Source organism: Talpa europaea (assembly GCF_964194135.1).
Source record: "Talpa europaea genome assembly, chromosome: 8".
Classification (NCBI taxonomy): domain Eukaryota; kingdom Metazoa; phylum Chordata; class Mammalia; order Eulipotyphla; family Talpidae; genus Talpa; species Talpa europaea.
In genome coordinates this window covers 71806113-71822710 of record NC_140075.1, presented here as the reverse complement: position 1 = coordinate 71822710, position 16598 = coordinate 71806113, and the positions used below count along the sequence as shown (strand labels likewise).

General features: G+C 37.7%; 2 protein-coding genes across 4 annotated transcripts in view; one reads left to right on the top strand and one right to left on the bottom strand.

The window, feature by feature from the left end:
* Window positions 1-11476, top strand: part of RALGAPA1 (Ral GTPase activating protein catalytic subunit alpha 1) — a gene marked incomplete at both ends in the record, with an annotated part of 206636 nt that extends 195160 nt beyond the window's left edge. For all 3 annotated transcript variants that reach the window (XM_084241386.1, XM_084241384.1, XM_084241385.1), the window contains 2 exons: window positions 3476-3600; window positions 11328-11476. In XM_084241386.1, coding sequence (XP_084097512.1) covers window positions 3476-3600; window positions 11328-11476 — 274 coding nt within the window. The remainder of the gene's footprint in view (window positions 1-3475; window positions 3601-11327) is intronic.
* Window positions 11477-14658: 3182 nt separating this feature from the next.
* INSM2 (INSM transcriptional repressor 2) lies at window positions 14659-16344 on the bottom strand (the record flags this gene model as incomplete). The annotated part of the gene is made up of 1 exon (XM_084240750.1): window positions 14659-16344. The coding sequence occupies one exon, from the start codon at window positions 16342-16344 to the stop codon at window positions 14659-14661; it is 1686 nt and encodes a 561-aa protein (XP_084096876.1).
* Window positions 16345-16598: the final 254 nt, after the last annotated feature.

Below are 16598 nucleotides of genomic sequence, written 5' to 3'. Positions count from 1 at the left end.
AAAAGGTGGGAGGATTAGTGGATAATTATATTGCTGTGATTGCAGCACCTGTGTGTTATTTCTTTTGATTGGCTCATTCTATATTACAGATTCCTACCAGTTAAAAGTCTCCCTCGAATGGGTGTTTTTATTAGCTAGTTTTGGCTTGGGTTTTAAATTTACAACAAAAGCCCTAATTCAACTTAAGACTTATACTATAAATTTTGTTCTGAATTTTTTATTTACCTTTATCTTTTATCTCACTCATTTCAGTTTTTTAATTTAATGCCAATGGCAACTTGCACTCACAGCAGTATACCTTGAGCTGTCCTGTTGTTGCTAACCATCAAGTTTGTGTGTTCCACTCAGTTTATAGGTACTAATAACTCTTCCCTAGAGAGCTGCCTTTTTAAGGACTAAATATCTAGCCTATTATCAAGAGATATAGGAATTAACCGCTTTGGATTATGATTACCATTGCATTGTTTGGAACTTTTTATAATCTCTTTCACAAAAATCCTCCTGTTTGAAACTCACAACCGTGGTGCTTAGTTGATATCTAAACAAACACTCTACCTCAGTGTTTTGTGAAGTAAAAATGGGAAAAAAATGTAAGTTCTATATAATTGGATTGTGTTATTTTTATGGTGGTTCTTTGGCTACATCAAACTTGGGAAATTATAAAGACTATTTAACTTTCAGAAGGTGAGTGATCTTAAATTATGAATGTTTACCAACCTTACAATGTTTTCCAAAGATAACCCCCCAAAAGGAAATTTCAGACATTCACCTAATGTAGCATGTGTTAACAGGCACTGTAGTTTTACATTTAAATTTAACCATTAATAATTATTTTTTTCTACTCTGCCACCTAGACTTAAACTTTTAAAAATCATTTCAGCAAGCATCATTTTCAGTAACGATTTTTGTCATTTTATTAAATACATTATGTGTTTATACAAAATGAATATGCTGTTATCTCGGTAATTATTTGGATAGCTTTATGTTAAGGTTTCTTCAGAGATTGATAAGCTTCCTTTTTATAGTGAAATAAAATTACACTCCAAAATGTACTTTATCTAGATATTCATTTTCTTGCTTTAATAAATTTTACTACATTGGAAATGTCCTCCCTGCTTTAGAAATATTAACATTTGTTTTCTTTCTACCTGATTTTTGTGTAAACTCTAAATATAATAAGATAAAGTAAAATATTTCATTTATAGGCCCTCTGAAAGTAGAGCATTTTAAAAGCAGGTAGGTGTCTCCACCCTACTTTTCATGAAGCATTTTACCCATTCAAGCAGACTTTTAAAAACAGCTTGTTTTGATAGCAGACTGTTCTCCTGTGGGCCTTCAGCCTTTGCTTCCTGGCAGCACCTTTGGTGCGAAAAGAGAGTGATCAATTGGGAGACTATCAGTGCCAGCATGCATAGAGTGATAAGTTAACACACCACTGGGAATTTCTAGGGCCCACCAAGATACTTCACTTCTAATGTGCTAACAAGCTCATTTTTCTACCTCTTGCCTCTTCAGTTATTTTTTTTCTCAGAAGAGCTTAGAAGTTGAGTGCATCAGGCATAATGAAAAGCGCTGTAGGAGGGAGAAGCAATAACCCCATTTTTCCCTTTTCAGCCAAATAGAAAATTAGTTTCTGGTAATACACAAAGGCCAGTATTTTTTGTACAAGGGGCACTGCTGTGAATCAAAGGACTCTATTAACTGCAGAAAATTCGGCAGCTGTGAATCTCCCCCAATGAAAAAAGTACTTTCCAACAAGTTGTGAGATATGTGGTATTATTTAGATTGAACCATCAGTTTCATCCTCTTCCATTTATAACCATATATCTCTTTTTAAAGTGCTATATTTTCTATATTTCTTTAATACTCAAAAATGTCTATTATCCTTCCATAAAATCCTTACTGCTGATCATTTTAATACAGCATCTTGTCCTATTGCTACACATTTCAGAAAAATTCTTTTAAAGTTCATCCAGTGTACATAATTGAAAATAATGGATCACCAGAATTGGAATTTGTTATTTCAATATTTGGTGCATAAAATAAATTGCAATTTAAGAAGTACTTAAGCCATTGAGAGGGCAAAGACATTACAGTTAAAGTCAAGTACCTAAAGAATATAGTATAAACCTTTAACTCATACTACTTTATTCTTCTTAATAGTATATTGTAAATGTAAGTAGGCATAGTGTCTCCCACTGAATTATTTTAAATTATAGTCCTCAAATTTTTTTTCTTGGCCTTGGTTGTAGACTTAGTCTACAGTTTCTAGAATTGTAAAACTACAGTAATTACATTGCAGTTTTTCAGAAAAAAGAATAAGGAATTTTAAGGAGAAAATGGTAAAATGGGTTTTAGAAAAAATTCAATGAAGAACCAGTAGGCAAATCTTTATTATCCTTTAGGCTTTTTGAAAACCATCTTATGTAAAGCCTATCAACATAGCACAGTGAGTACAGTAGGAAAACTTTTAAAAGTTGTAGAAGAAAGGTTAACTGATTTCTCAGTTCAGGAACTATACGACATGAAGTCAGCATGTGAGTTTTTCCTGATAATTGTATGTTGCTGCCTGCTGCTCTACATTTTGACAGCCATTTCCATAGTTGCTTTCGTGAACAACAGAAATATTCTCTCTCTTTCTCGCCCTCTCTGTGCTAACAGCACAATCAGGCCTGCTGAAACAGGAAGCCTGGAGTGGGTTGTTCAAAAGCAACAACACTTCAAGGTACTGGTTGCTTGTCAATAATATCAGAGAAGAAAATGTAGTGAAAGGGAAGTACAGTATTTTTCTGCCAGTGTCAGTGCCCTGTAGATGCTTTGTTAGACAGTATTTAGGAGTCCTGTGGACTCTTTGCAAATATTCCTGCTTGTTTCAGTGTTATAATTGACTAGGTATTTTTTCCTGACATACAGATTCAACGATGTATTTACCTTAACTGCATGGAGTTATTCAAGGATTACAGCAACAGTAGTCTTCCTTTCAAAATGAGAACAATTGCTGGGAAAATGCAGAGATTTTAGGGGAAAAAAGATATGTAGGAATTTTTCACAACAAATCTTTACAAATGATAAATACTGAATTTCAGACAATGTTTTAAGCAGCATTATAATGTTTATCACAGGACTTTTTGAAAGTAAATCTGTAGATCAAACTGATTAACAAGAGAAGCCTAGGCTGACCTGATAGCAGTAGAATCCTTTCTTTCTCAAGTAAATTGCTTTTCTTTCAACAGCTTAGTATTACAATTGTTTTTCTAATATATAATTATTTTCTAATAAACACCTTCCTGTTACATTGTCATTTATAGTGGTTTCCAGAAAAGTTAATGTTCAAAATTTCAGTCTTTAAAAAGCCATAATTTTAATGATAGTCAAGAATAGTGAATATTATATTATCATAGTAGGCCTTTCTGATGAAATGTCTCTCTTCCAATGTAAGCTGCATTTAAGATTATCCTTAACTAAAGGAAATCAGCTATGAGGAGAGAGCACGATACCTGCAAACAATTGTCCAGCACCATTTAGAACCAACAACATTTGAAGATTTTGCAGCACAGGTTTTTTCTCCAGCTCCCTACCATCATTTACCATCTGATGCCGGTAAGATTAAAAACAGCAGTTAGTTACTTGTCATTTTTGGAACTTGAAATGCAATACCCTTTTGTTCTAAAAGTTCCTAAAATAGTGGGAAATTTGCTTGAATAAAATTCCAATCACTGAGATAAACATTTTTCATCATTGTTTCATATTTGAATTTGAACTATATAAACTTGTACTTTCTTTAACCTAAATGCAGTTCCTTCAAAAATCAACAATCTTCATAAAAGTACATGCATCACATTTAACCTGATGAAGTGGGCGATGACCATTGTGTTTCATGGAATCATTACTGAAGTATCTGCAAAAGAAACACAAATTCGATCTCAACTTTAGAGGATAAAATTTTATGGCCAAGAACATCGCCTTTATGATTTCTAATTTTACAAGTTAAAATGACTGTTCTAGATTTAGAAGTGCTGAATACAGTAATTTTATAATACTTAGATTATAAGAGGGTACTGCATTTTTAGAATTTAACTAATTTTGAAGAAATCAGTAAGAAAAATGACTCGTGGCCTTCCTATTCTGTACTACTTTGCACTCCTTATGATTGTTTCATTTATTTTATTTTCCCTCTTTAGATCATTAAATATCAGTTCTGTTTATCTGAAGGTAAGATAAAGTATCAACCAAAACATCCTTTGTCTTCTCCTGTTTTCTTTTTTAAAAAAATTAGCAAGCACCAAGCTTGTAATTCAAACAATAAGCAACTTAACACTGCCCTGGTTCATACTAAACATTTCAGAAATTATCACTAAATTCCTTTCAGAATTTTATTTACTAACCCAGGTCTGCATGAAACACTAACATTGGTTCTGGGATAAAAATAACTAATAGAACCCTGGGTTGAAATTAGTTACACCTTGTTGTATTGACTTTTTGTTTCTCAGCATGAACAAGTAGTACTACTGAACTGAAATGATGTGTTGTTTGTATTTTGTAATGTGTTGCATTGTTAATTGGTTAGCTCAGCTCATCAAATGGTTATTCTATTGTGTGCCTTGCACTGTACTAGGCACTTGAAGTACATAGATGACTATTATAATGGTGTGTGAGGGAAGCAGGAAAAGAGACTATCATAGAAAGTTTTTACGTTAAGTAAGAACTTTTTCTGGCCTAATTACTTTGCAAAAAAGAAATTCATTGTAATACTCAAAGTCTAGTCATTTAGTTGGCCTTCATAAAAATAATTTTACCAAAAAACTTAGAATCCTTTCAATTTATATAAGAGACCTAGCAAAGAAAACAAATTGAGTGTCATGGAAAAGAGACTTAAAAGTTTAACATTCACTTCAGTGGATTGACAGTACCTAAAATGAATCAGTTTGGCATTAAGATGGTAAAAGATAATTATTTTAAATAGTGAACAATGAAATTAAAACTAGTGAATTATACCTGGAAATTTTATTTTAGAATAACACTCACTATTCCTAGTTGATTTATAAATTTCACAACTGAAAAATAATAGGACAATATTCCAACTAACTTTTCCTATTAAATTTATAAAGCTTATCAATTCTCATACTATAATTGTTTACAGACCAGGTTCCTTCACATACCTCCTCTTAATATTCTTCTCAAATTATACATTTAACCAGAAACATAACTTGATGAGTAAATAGCATTATTGCTTTACAAAATATTAAGTAAAGGATATTACAGCAACCAAGTCAACACTCTGCTGGCTTCATTTTTAAATGTATTTCTGTTGTTACTGTTCTAAAACTTGTTTAGCTTAAAACTTTTAGTTATCAAAATAGTAATTAAAATGAATTTTATATCTAATATTGGACTACAAATTACTTTCAGTTAATCTTTAAAAATAGCCTTTGCCTTTAGGAATCATTGGAAACATGCACTGTGAAAGGGTGTTTTTACCTGAAAATAACTTTTTCCAGGATTACCAAATACATTTTTGTTTTCTTACAGACTTTCATACTTAGAGGTATTTTCAGCATGATTCTCAGTTCAACACAAAATAATGAAATACTTCTTCTCCAGTAGCAAAACGTTATCATTCTTGAAGAATGCTTCCAGTCATCTGATTCTGATTTCCCTGTCATGAACAACCCCATACATATAGAATTTTAAAGTTATAAGTCAAAGTTGGAAAGAAGACATGAAATAATCCATATAATAGCAATATGTATCTGACTTAAGTTCATTTTTATTTTTTAACATAGTAACCAAATTTATTTGCTGCACTGAGGAAATGCAGTTGAGAATTAATTTTAGATATCCTGTGCATACCCAATGTATAGAAAATAACATACACTAATGCAATAATTTGAAATTAAGTTTTCAAGACATACCTATGATATTCTTTATGATTATCATCTATTGCTAACCAATCCTATAATAGATACAAAAATACTATTTTTTAAATTTTACTTAATTCAAGATTAACAGTAATGTACCTTCTGTAATGACACTGAAATCCATAAAAGAATCTTTCTAGACAATTTAGTACTTAAATAGATGAGGGAAACACTGTTGGTATATATCATAGTTGATCCATAATTTTCATAACTGTTTTTTCTCAAAATGGCTGTCTGTGGCATTAGTCTGATACTTAAGGGAAATTATTTTTATCCCTAAGGTCATTGAGGGAGATATTGTGATGTCACACTTTGTTGATCTTCCATAACTGCATTAAAACATTATTAGATTTTTCTTGTCCCTTATTTTAAAAAAATTACAGGAAAAAATCCTTTTATCTTTGTCAGGCATGTGTGTGGAAAATTTCAAAAGTTTTACAGTGACTTTAACTTTATATTAATAAACACCTCTTCTCTGACTAAACTTTGAAATGATTCCCTGGTCAGATTATATTGGCAGTTCACAATCTAGATCTCTTTCCAAATCAAGTATATTTTAATTATCTTTCTCAATTTCAACATTAAAATTACACCCATAATTTTTCCAGTATGTCCTTTTACTATCAGCCATAAATATTTTTGAATGCCTATTGTGTAGTAATAGTCTATTTTAACTAAGCTACCTCCCTTTGCGTTTGTTTTCCTATAGAGTTTAGTATCTTAAAAGAACCAAAGGGGGCTGGGGGCTCCCGGTGGCGCAGTGGCTGAGCACTGGACTGCGAAGCTGCCCGCCAGCCTCAGCACAGCGCCAGTTCGATCCCCCAGGCCACCGTCCATCAACGTCGATCCCTGGCCCACAGTCCATTTTAACCAACCTAGTAGATACCTCCCCTTGAGTGCCTTCCTAGAGTTTAGTATCCTAAAAAACCAAGTCTATTTTAACCAACCTAGTAGATACTTCCCTTTGAATGTTTTCCTATAGAGTTTAGTATCTTAAAAAACCAAAGGAGCTGGGGGGCCCCCCCAGTGGCACAGCGGCTGGGCTGCGAAGCTGCCTGAGCTGCCCGCAGCGCCGGTTCAATCCCCGGCCACCCCACCAGACCACACCCCAGTGCCCGCATAAACAAATCCCTAAAAAAATTAGGTGTTGATTGGCAGGTATTTTTTATTTTTATGTATATACATATATATCTCTACATACATACTACTCTATATAATTTTAGAAAACATGTAGGTTCCTATTTAAATAAGATTCAGATATTTCTGTGCTAACAAAAATGATGTAGATGACCTGTAATAGCATCTTTTCTACCTTCATTCTAACCTGTTTCGCTATTAATTTCCCAAATCCATATTCCCACATGCAGCAGCTGGAATAGTAGTATGATCATCACATCCCTCCCTTTGAATCTTTGAATGTGACAAGTCATCAAAATTTTGCTTTAAATGTAACATTTTCAACTTTCCTCCCCTTCTTTATTTTGTAAGTTCCAATAGGAAAACCAGTTTCCTTAAACATATAAATTTGTTTAGTCGTTTTTCTAAAAAGGTTTCTAATATCATTAGGTGGGCCTGAAATTATAAGCAGCTAAATGTATTGTTTTCAGTAGACTTATATGTTGCTGACTAAAAAGCAAATAATATCTTAAAGTCCATTTCCCTTTAACATGAGTTTACCTAATTACTAGGCTAAGTTTCTACGTAAAACATTCAGATCTTAAACATAAGGAAAACAATAAAATAATCAGTTACTGTGCTAAGTACGCTACATGTAATCTCTAATCTCATGGTGATTCTGAGATTAATTTTTGCAAAATGCTTACCCAGAGTCACCTGGTATTTGGTAAAGCCAAATTCCAACCTAGACCTGTTGTGACTTTAGAGTTGATGATCTATAAACTATTATACTTAATTCATTTAATCTAAATATGTTCAACCCCTTTTTGTTATTGAAAGGAAGGAAATTGCCCAATAACATACTAAAGATTTTTATGGTTCTAGGTTTCCACCCATTGAAAAAACAAAATTTTTAACATTTTAAGGTTGGCATGGGAGAAGGATTGGCTTTGGAATCAGACTGATCTGCAAAATTATAGTTCTGCCATTCATTATCTGCATGAACTCAAATTAATCTACTCCAAACCCAGTTTTCCTATTTGTAAGAAGATAAAACATAACAAATTTAGTCTGATATAAATAGTAGTTCTTGCATATTTTAAAATGAAACCATTTGTTTGCCCAAATAAACTATTTTGTTTTAAATGTGTTATTTCCTTTATGCAATGGTGCAGCCATACTATTCTTAATCACTTATTAACTAAAGCAGTAAATTTATTTGGATAATCTATAACAGTTAATATTGGGTTGTTGGAAAAGTCATGATGTATTTTTCCTACGTTTTTCAAGCAAAAATACATCATGAATTTTCTGACAACCCAATATAAGGTTATATTTTGTAGGGCTATCACCACTAGAGTGAATATATTTTTCACTTTTCTTTTTTCATTTCCCCAAAGCTACATTTAACATTATATTGTGTTGTCTACCTCGTAACAAGTATATATGACCATTTTCTTCAAATATAATTCTAAGTTTCACCCCTTTTCTAATCATCTGTTCTGATTCAAAGTCTGTTACCTTTTACTTCTTACCTGTTTAGGAACTCTGTATACTCAGTGTGCAATAACTGTGTGCCAGGATTTTTGCAATATACAGTTGCTCATCACCACAACCTTGTGAAATAATTTAGTGTTGTCTCCATTTTACAAATAAACTATCTCAGGTTAATTTTCCCAAGATTCAACAACTAATAACATGACAAATTTAACATTTAACCTAGGTCTATCCAACCCAACCCATTCTGTTTCTAAGACATTACATTGCCTTAGTCCAGTATTAATTGGAATTGCCTTCAAAGTCACAGTAATTTAAAGGTCTTATTTACCCAATAATTTTAGCAGGTTTAAAGTGTTCATACATGTCATTAGGCAGTACAAAGAAAATACACAATGTCCAACATTTCAATATTAGAATATTTCTGACAGAAATAATATTCTTCATGACTTATAACTCAGTTCTTAGGTAAAGTAGGATATGAAATAAAGTTTAATTATCACTGTAATCTTTACATCCAAAATTGAGATCTATCCACTGTAAGTTACTTACAGAGTTTGGAAACTGAGTGCACACCACAGATATTAGGTGTACACACTAAAAGCATGATTTGACACTAACTGAAGGGGAATTTCACCTTGAAAGCTGTAAGGGAGACATAAAGGAACTGCAATCTCTCAGGAAAATCTTTGAATTTGGCATACTCTAAAGCATTGTTTTCCCATAAAACTTCCTGTGATAGAAATGTTTGGTATGATTGCCACTAACCACATGTGTACTAAGAAACCAAACTGATTTTTTTAATTAATTTTATTGGTCTATGGCTATCGTGTTCGACAGCACAGCTCTAGAGATTTTGTACTGAATGATTAGGATAACACACTACCAGTGTCATGAACACTTTGAAAGGGAGATTATTTATAGACTCTCTCATAGACTTTTTTCCTTCTTTTCTTTTTTCCTATTTGAACTTGTCTTGTTAGTTGGTAAGTATAACATTTGAATCTACAAAGCATTGTCCATGGCGAAACATCATCACTAACACATTGCATGCCCAAATGTATTTCATAATAAAATTCTGGTTACTCTCCTCTGCTCCTCAGTTAACACCTGTAAAATTCTGCACTCTCTCATAGCTGTTATCTATCTTCTCTTTTGTTTTCTCACTTCTGCTCGCTACTCCATTTCTTCATTCACAACAAAGAAAGAAATGCAGTGATAGTTCTCTTCCTCCCAAAACCTCCACTAGAAAACATTGGCCATCTCAAGGTAAACACCCATGGGAAGGCCTCTCCTGATTGGCTGGGAATACTATGCATTACCAGAAAAGCATGAGCTACTGCTCTTCACCTTCCTCCGCCATCCATCTGCAGTGCTACCCTAAAAAGGGCCATGGATTCACAGTCTCCTCTAGGTTTTCCGGGCTGGGTCCAGTTTGAACCAATTCAGATCTTCAGCAAGAGTAAAGGTGAACAGAAATATATTTCCTTCCTGTATTTTAAAGGCCAACCTCATTTCAATTAGGAAAGAATGTTGGAGAAATTAGCTTGAAAAGGAGAGCAGTTGCCCTGGATTATGAGTAGTGAATTTTTTTTTTCCTTTAACAGTGTATATTCCTAAGTATAATTATAACATTTTGCCGTAACACTTTCAAGTATTCTGAGATATATTTTCAATTTGTATCCCCATATTGAATAATTTTGTGTTTTCCTTGTAAATATGTATAACCTCACATTAGACATAAATGTTTTCATTGTATGGAAGGGAAGTGCTAGCATAGTTATTTGTATGAGGTGTGGCCAACAAATATGCCAAGAGTCTCCTTACAAAGTAAAGAGATAGATGTGTAAGTTCAAGGAGGAAGTGTGTGAGAGGGAGACAGAAAAATCTTCATGTAGCTAACATCCAGAAAATCTGGATTAAAGTGCCATAAAATATACAGGCTTTTATGTTATTCTGTTGTGCTTGCAAATTTCTTTATGCTTTTACATGGTTTTTATTTTCATTGTAATTTCTTATTCAGAAAATGAAGGCATACAGTGTACAGTTTGATAGTAGTGCTGTATATGAGAGAATCAATTCATGGAATAAGTACAGAGGTGAAGAACTATTGCAAATGACAGAGATTTTAAGGGTTTTTTTTTTTTGCTGCTTTTAAAATTTTATATCTACTAATTCTACTGGCTACATAGACTATGGCTGTATAGCGTAACTGCAAATGTTTAAGTAAAGGAAAACAAAAACATTGCTTATTGCCTCTAAATTTAGAAATTTTAAGGGGTTAGTTTATAACTTACTTCCAGATGAGAACACTTGTCCTCTTCCTTAAAACCATTTAAATACCTAGCATGTTGTCTAATGATTTTGTAGTGCTGAATCCTTTTTTGAACCATATAGTGCTGTTACTTTCAAGTTTGAGCAATGAAGGCCCTTTTCTTGGTAATACCCTGTAACCTAGCGATAGAATTGGTCTTTCTTAGCTGCTCCTTCAGCCCTTCCCTGCATGCCAATGATGCTTTGGATCCCTGTCCTTTCTGGCCTACCGTTCATGTTTCCCATTGCTTTTTCTGGGGAGCTCTGGAAATTATGATTGTTGCTTTCTTGCTAATAATGAGCCACCAGATCACTGGGTTTTAAATAAAATATTAGTGAGCTCTTATAATAAGCAAGTTTGGAGCTTGCTCTTTCCTCTTAGAAGACGTCATTAAGGGTTGGAATTCATGCTACCGATCAGTAGTGGAAAGGTTATTTCTTATGGGATGAGGCTCCTACTGAAAGCTATACTGTTTTCCACAGGCTTCTACCCAGAGATTCTACCCAGTGAAACTCCCACAGCAACGCAGGTAGACGGGGCTGACCTGGCCTCTCCAATGTCTCCTCGAACTAGCAAAAGCCGCATGTCCATGAAGCTGCGTCGTTCCTCTGGCTCAGCCAATAAATCCTAAGGAGACAAGCAGCCCAGCAGTGATCAGCACTAGCCACCTTAGCATGAACATAGTGTTAATTAACCCTTTCAGGCTTTCGTGTTAGCCATAATATGCATGTTTCTTCCTGAGCATTTATTTTAGAAAACACTGGATTTAAGTACTTTATAACTTGAAATTTTAGATTTGGATTGTCTGTTCAGTTGGGATCCCCCTTCCTCCACTCCAAACTGCCCTACGGGGTTGGTGGGGGGGGGAGTTTTCTACACCCTTACCTTCCTAGATAATTATGTCTAAGTGGTTTTATTTCATGATTAACTTTGAGCCAAAATATAATTGGACAAATAGCTCATTATCTTATTTATTGTAACACATTGCAACTCATGGCTCAATAAACATGTAATTTTTTTTTTTTTACAAATGTAAAGTTTTAAATTTAAGCATTTCTAAACTTACAACAAAAATTGCAAATCTTAATGCACCAGATGTGTAAAAGTTATTTGTTATGAAAATAAGTGGTCTCAAATGAAATAATTTTACCATTAACCATTTTTTTGAAAGCATTGTCTCAATTCTTGACTGTGCAGGGGATCCATGACATTTAAAACCAGAAAAAAAAAAATCACTGTTCTGTACTTTGATTTATGTTTAGCTTCCAAATATTTTTCTAATGTTTGGTTTCAGATGGTATCACTGTTAAATGCCATTTCTGTTTTGAGATTTTGGCCAATTATTATTGGCTCCAGGATCCTGGTATAGTTGTGTTCTTTATAAAGTACAAAAAGAAGGGGTTAGGGAAGAGAAAGAAGGAGGTAAAAATTTTTCTGATTTAAATGTGTTTGTTTAAATTATGTTCATTGTTAAAGGAAAGGGAACATGACCCAGGATCTAAATTAAATCTAACACAGTTAATACTGAACTAGCAGGTGCAGGTTGGTATACATTCCATCCTCCATAAGTATTTTCCTACATTAGATAAGCTGCTCACATTTTGCTCACATCTTTTTTTGAATGGGCATCTCCTAAGGAAATGTAGCATGACATCGGTACTAACTGCATGTGTAAATACATTATACCAGCAAACTATAAAATATAAATTATGTATCATCATTCATGTAGTATCTACAAATTTATAACAGTGGGGAAAAGATGATATGGTATTTAATAATACAATAAAAATATTCTTATCACTTTCTGTCCATGAGTGTTAATTTGTGTTTTACATATCATTTTCAGACTTAATAAGCAGGGCTAAATGATTAACCAAGAGATGGAAAACAAATCTAGGTTATCTTAGCTAATCATAAAAAACAAATTTGAATTCCCTTCCCAAGATACTCTCAAACTTCTTGAGGAGCCTTTCCTTGGTCACTAAAAACATAGGAAATTTTACATCTTTCTAATGACCAGGAACTTTTCATGTTTGTTTTTTTTTAAATTTTACTGTTTTATAATTTACATTCAGGAGCAGACCTTTTTACCAACAGTTTCCAGATCGTTCAGAATGCCTGTGTATGAGTATTACAAATAATACTCTGTGACACTATAGAAAGTAAACTAGAATTCTTATGAATGGTTATGTAGACAATAAACACATGGATGAAGAGAATTCCTGGGAGCAAGATTAATCAATATAAAGTTTCCTACAACCAAGGTGAATTACCAAAAAAAAAGGAACTGATTAAAAAATAAGCACTTCAAAAATGTGTAAATGAACATGTAACGATGATGTGTAACAAAATGGAGTGAAATACCAACTTGAAATAGTGAATTAGCATAGTTAATGTGATTTTATTATCTTCAGGTAACTAGCTTTTTGGGAAAAAAAATTTAAATATATTTTCTATTGACTTTTTGAGAGGGAATTGTCTTTTTAGACTAGTGAATAGTACATACTCTTTTAGAGCTCACTGTGCAGCCATACTTCAAAGGAAATTTTCCCGTTCCCTTTCTGCACCACTGTGTTCATTTGCAAAATATAATTTCCCCTGTCTTTGTATTCTGTCTAAATGGGTCACTAAAACTCTAAAGTAGAATACTTGCTTTGGGGAGATAAGAAATGGGACTTTGAATAATAGGCTGTGTTCAATGGGATTCTTAAGACAAACACAGAACACAACAAAGCACCAGCTATGTACATTTATTTGGTGGTAAGCATCTTACAAATAGGGGCTGTCTGTCGAGCAATAAGCCAGAGTCCCAAACTAAGGCTTTTAGGACACGAGTACAGAAAGTACACTGAATATGGGTTACAAAACGAAAAAATACTGAATATTGAATGGTCATTTGGTTCCATAGTGGATTATAAGTATTAATGTCTTAAAGTATTAATGTCTTAATCCTTAAGCTGAACAGTTTCATATATAATATACATAGTGTAAGATTTAAAACAGAAGCATTAAACAATTTTGATGAAATCCTGAAACAGTCAAACTTCAGACAGTGAGTTCTATATTACCAAAATTGTATTAAAGAAAAGTTTAAAGTAACTATCTGAATATTGCATATGAAATAGCTAAAGCTTAGAATTTGAGGGTCTCTCAACTTCCAACAAAGTAGCACCCTCCCCACCTCCAAACGCTAACTGCAAAATGAACTAAATTGAGAAAAAGAAAGGTTACAAGAGTCCCACCTACCCCCAAAGCACAAATATTTCCTGCTCACAGAATCCCCCCCCCCATAAGTTTGGCACCAGTCACTTAACTTTTAATTCACAGAATATACAATGCGAGGTATCTGACCCTATTTGAGACAGAAACTACATAGGTGCCTGCGATGGCAAGGGTGGGGGGGGGGGGTGATGACTGCCACTTTCGGCAGCTAGACTCCTTTGTAGACATCGAGACATGCACGCATCCACTGTGACTTTCCATAGGAATTACAAGTCATAGGATTCATTAGGGTCTTCAGAGTTTGTAGGGGAGATCCTATTTTCCTGGGGAAAGGGAAGATTTAAAGCTGACAGTTCTTGACCAAAAATGCTTATACCATATACATACATACATACAAACATACATACATACCTGCTCTAGAGAGGGATTTTACATTTCACTATCTGCTCCTCTGCAGAACATTGAATAGGGGGGTTATAGGAGAGAAAATATAGGAAAGAGGATGACCTTGCAAGGTGAAAGCCCCACAGAAATTCCCAAGATCCATTTCCTCCAAAGCCAAATTCGACAATCTTCCCTGTCTCTAGTCTCTCAACAACCGGGCCGCAGTGGCATCTGCAGCAACAGCACCTGCCGGCTTTCTGAGGGGTGGCACTTATTAATGTGCCGGGTCAGACCCGGAGAACTAAAAAAAGTGGATGGACAGTGCTTGCAGGAGAAAATTTGCTGAGCGCTCCCGTCGGCTGCCCCGCCTGAACTCGGTGCTTCCTGGGCCGCCCCGGCCAGCGCGGGCAGGAGCAGCTCTTCACGGACAGTGTGCCACAGCCGGTGCTTGTCCCTAATGTCTGCGGACGGAAAGTGCGCCCCGCAGAGCGGGCAAGTGAAGGCGAGCGGGGCGACGCGCTCCGAGCCAAAACCCGGGACGAGCGCGCGAGCCGAGCCTGCCTCGTGAGTGCCCAGGTGCTTGCGCAGATACGCTTGGCGACGGAACTTTTTGTGGCAATACGGACACACAAAGATCTCAGGTCCCCCGACACCACTGGCCCGTCCAGGCACCCCGCGCCCCAACACCCCCTCCGCGTAGGGGCCCTGAGGCCGCGGCGGCTCCGGGCGGGGTAGCACCTGCAGGCCCGGGCGCGGGGCGCTGCTCTGGCGCGGCTCCGCCCCGGAGCTGTCCCTGGGCGGCTGGTGCTGATCTACGGGCGGCTCAGCCCGGCCGTTCTCCTTCCCCTCTGCCAGGAAAGGCGCAACAGCCCCGGAGCCCAGGGACGACGAGGGGTTCGGAGCCGGTGGCGCCTTCCCCTCGACCGAGGAGACTGTGGCAGCGTTTGCTGATGTGGGACGTGGCTTGTGCCAGCGGCGATGGGAAGCCAGATTTGCGGGGCAGCTGAAGACCTTGTCGCATTCCGGGCAGCGGTACTCAACGCGCACGATGCGGGAGCAGCGGTGCTGGGCCAGCGCGAAGGGGTCTGCGTACTGCTCCTTGCACAGCTGACAGATGAACTCCCCCAGCGGGGTACGGCTACCGCCCAGGCTCCGGGACGGCGCCCCGGGTTCCTCTTCCTTGATCTTCAGTCCCAGGACAGGGGATGTAGTCACTTCATCGGCGAAACTCAACTTCCTTATGGCCTTTGACTTCTTAACTCCAGCGGCCCCTGGTGCAGACCCGCACCCTGGCGGTGCCTTGGGCCGGCGCTCGCCGCTGGACGCCCGCTTCACCCCCTGCAGGGCGGCCGAGACCGGCGCCGGGTCCGGGTGGAGCGCGGGCTCTGGGAACGGTGCCCGGAGCGGCAGCAGGAACTGCTCCCCCGAGGTTTGTGCAGCTGCTGCCGCCACCGAGCAAGAGAAGGCGGCCACAGCGGCTGTGCCCCCGGGAAAGGACTCGGCCGAGATGGGGGAGCTGAGACAGCGCTCCAGGAACGCCCTGCGCAGGTCCACACCTGCCGGCTTTGCAGGGCTAGGGCTGGGCCCAGGACCCTCCCTGCCATCTGCCTTCCACTCCGCATCTTCCTGTCCACCCGCCCTGGGGCTCGCCCCAGCTGCCCGGCTGGGCGACCCCGACAGTTCGGGGGCTGCCTCCTCCTCCAACCCTTTTCCAGGCTCTTCCAGAATGAGGGGCGCCACTTGCTCCACACAGGACTGGGGGACACTGGAAGCCTCCTCGGGGAAGGGCGGCGCCACCGGGGGTCCCAGCAGGGGGAAGACCCGCTCTCCTAGGCGCACTCGGTAGGAGCCGCCTGTTCGTCTGGTTCGCTTCACCAGGAAGCCCCTTGGCATGATGGAGTCAGGAGCGCTCAGGGGCACGGAGGAACCCGGGTGCCAGGGTTGAGAGCGGGTGAGCACAGCAGCTCTAGGAGTTTCGCCACAGCAGTCCCGCGGCCGTCACCTTTATAGTTGAGGCCCGCCTCGGGGCTGCATCAGCCAATCCAGAGAGGGAGCGGGAGCCGGGGGCGGGGTTTTCCCAGGGTTGGGCTATTGGGGTTCCACCAGGTGGGTGGGGGCGCACACCCCTGGCCCAGCTCACAGCAGCC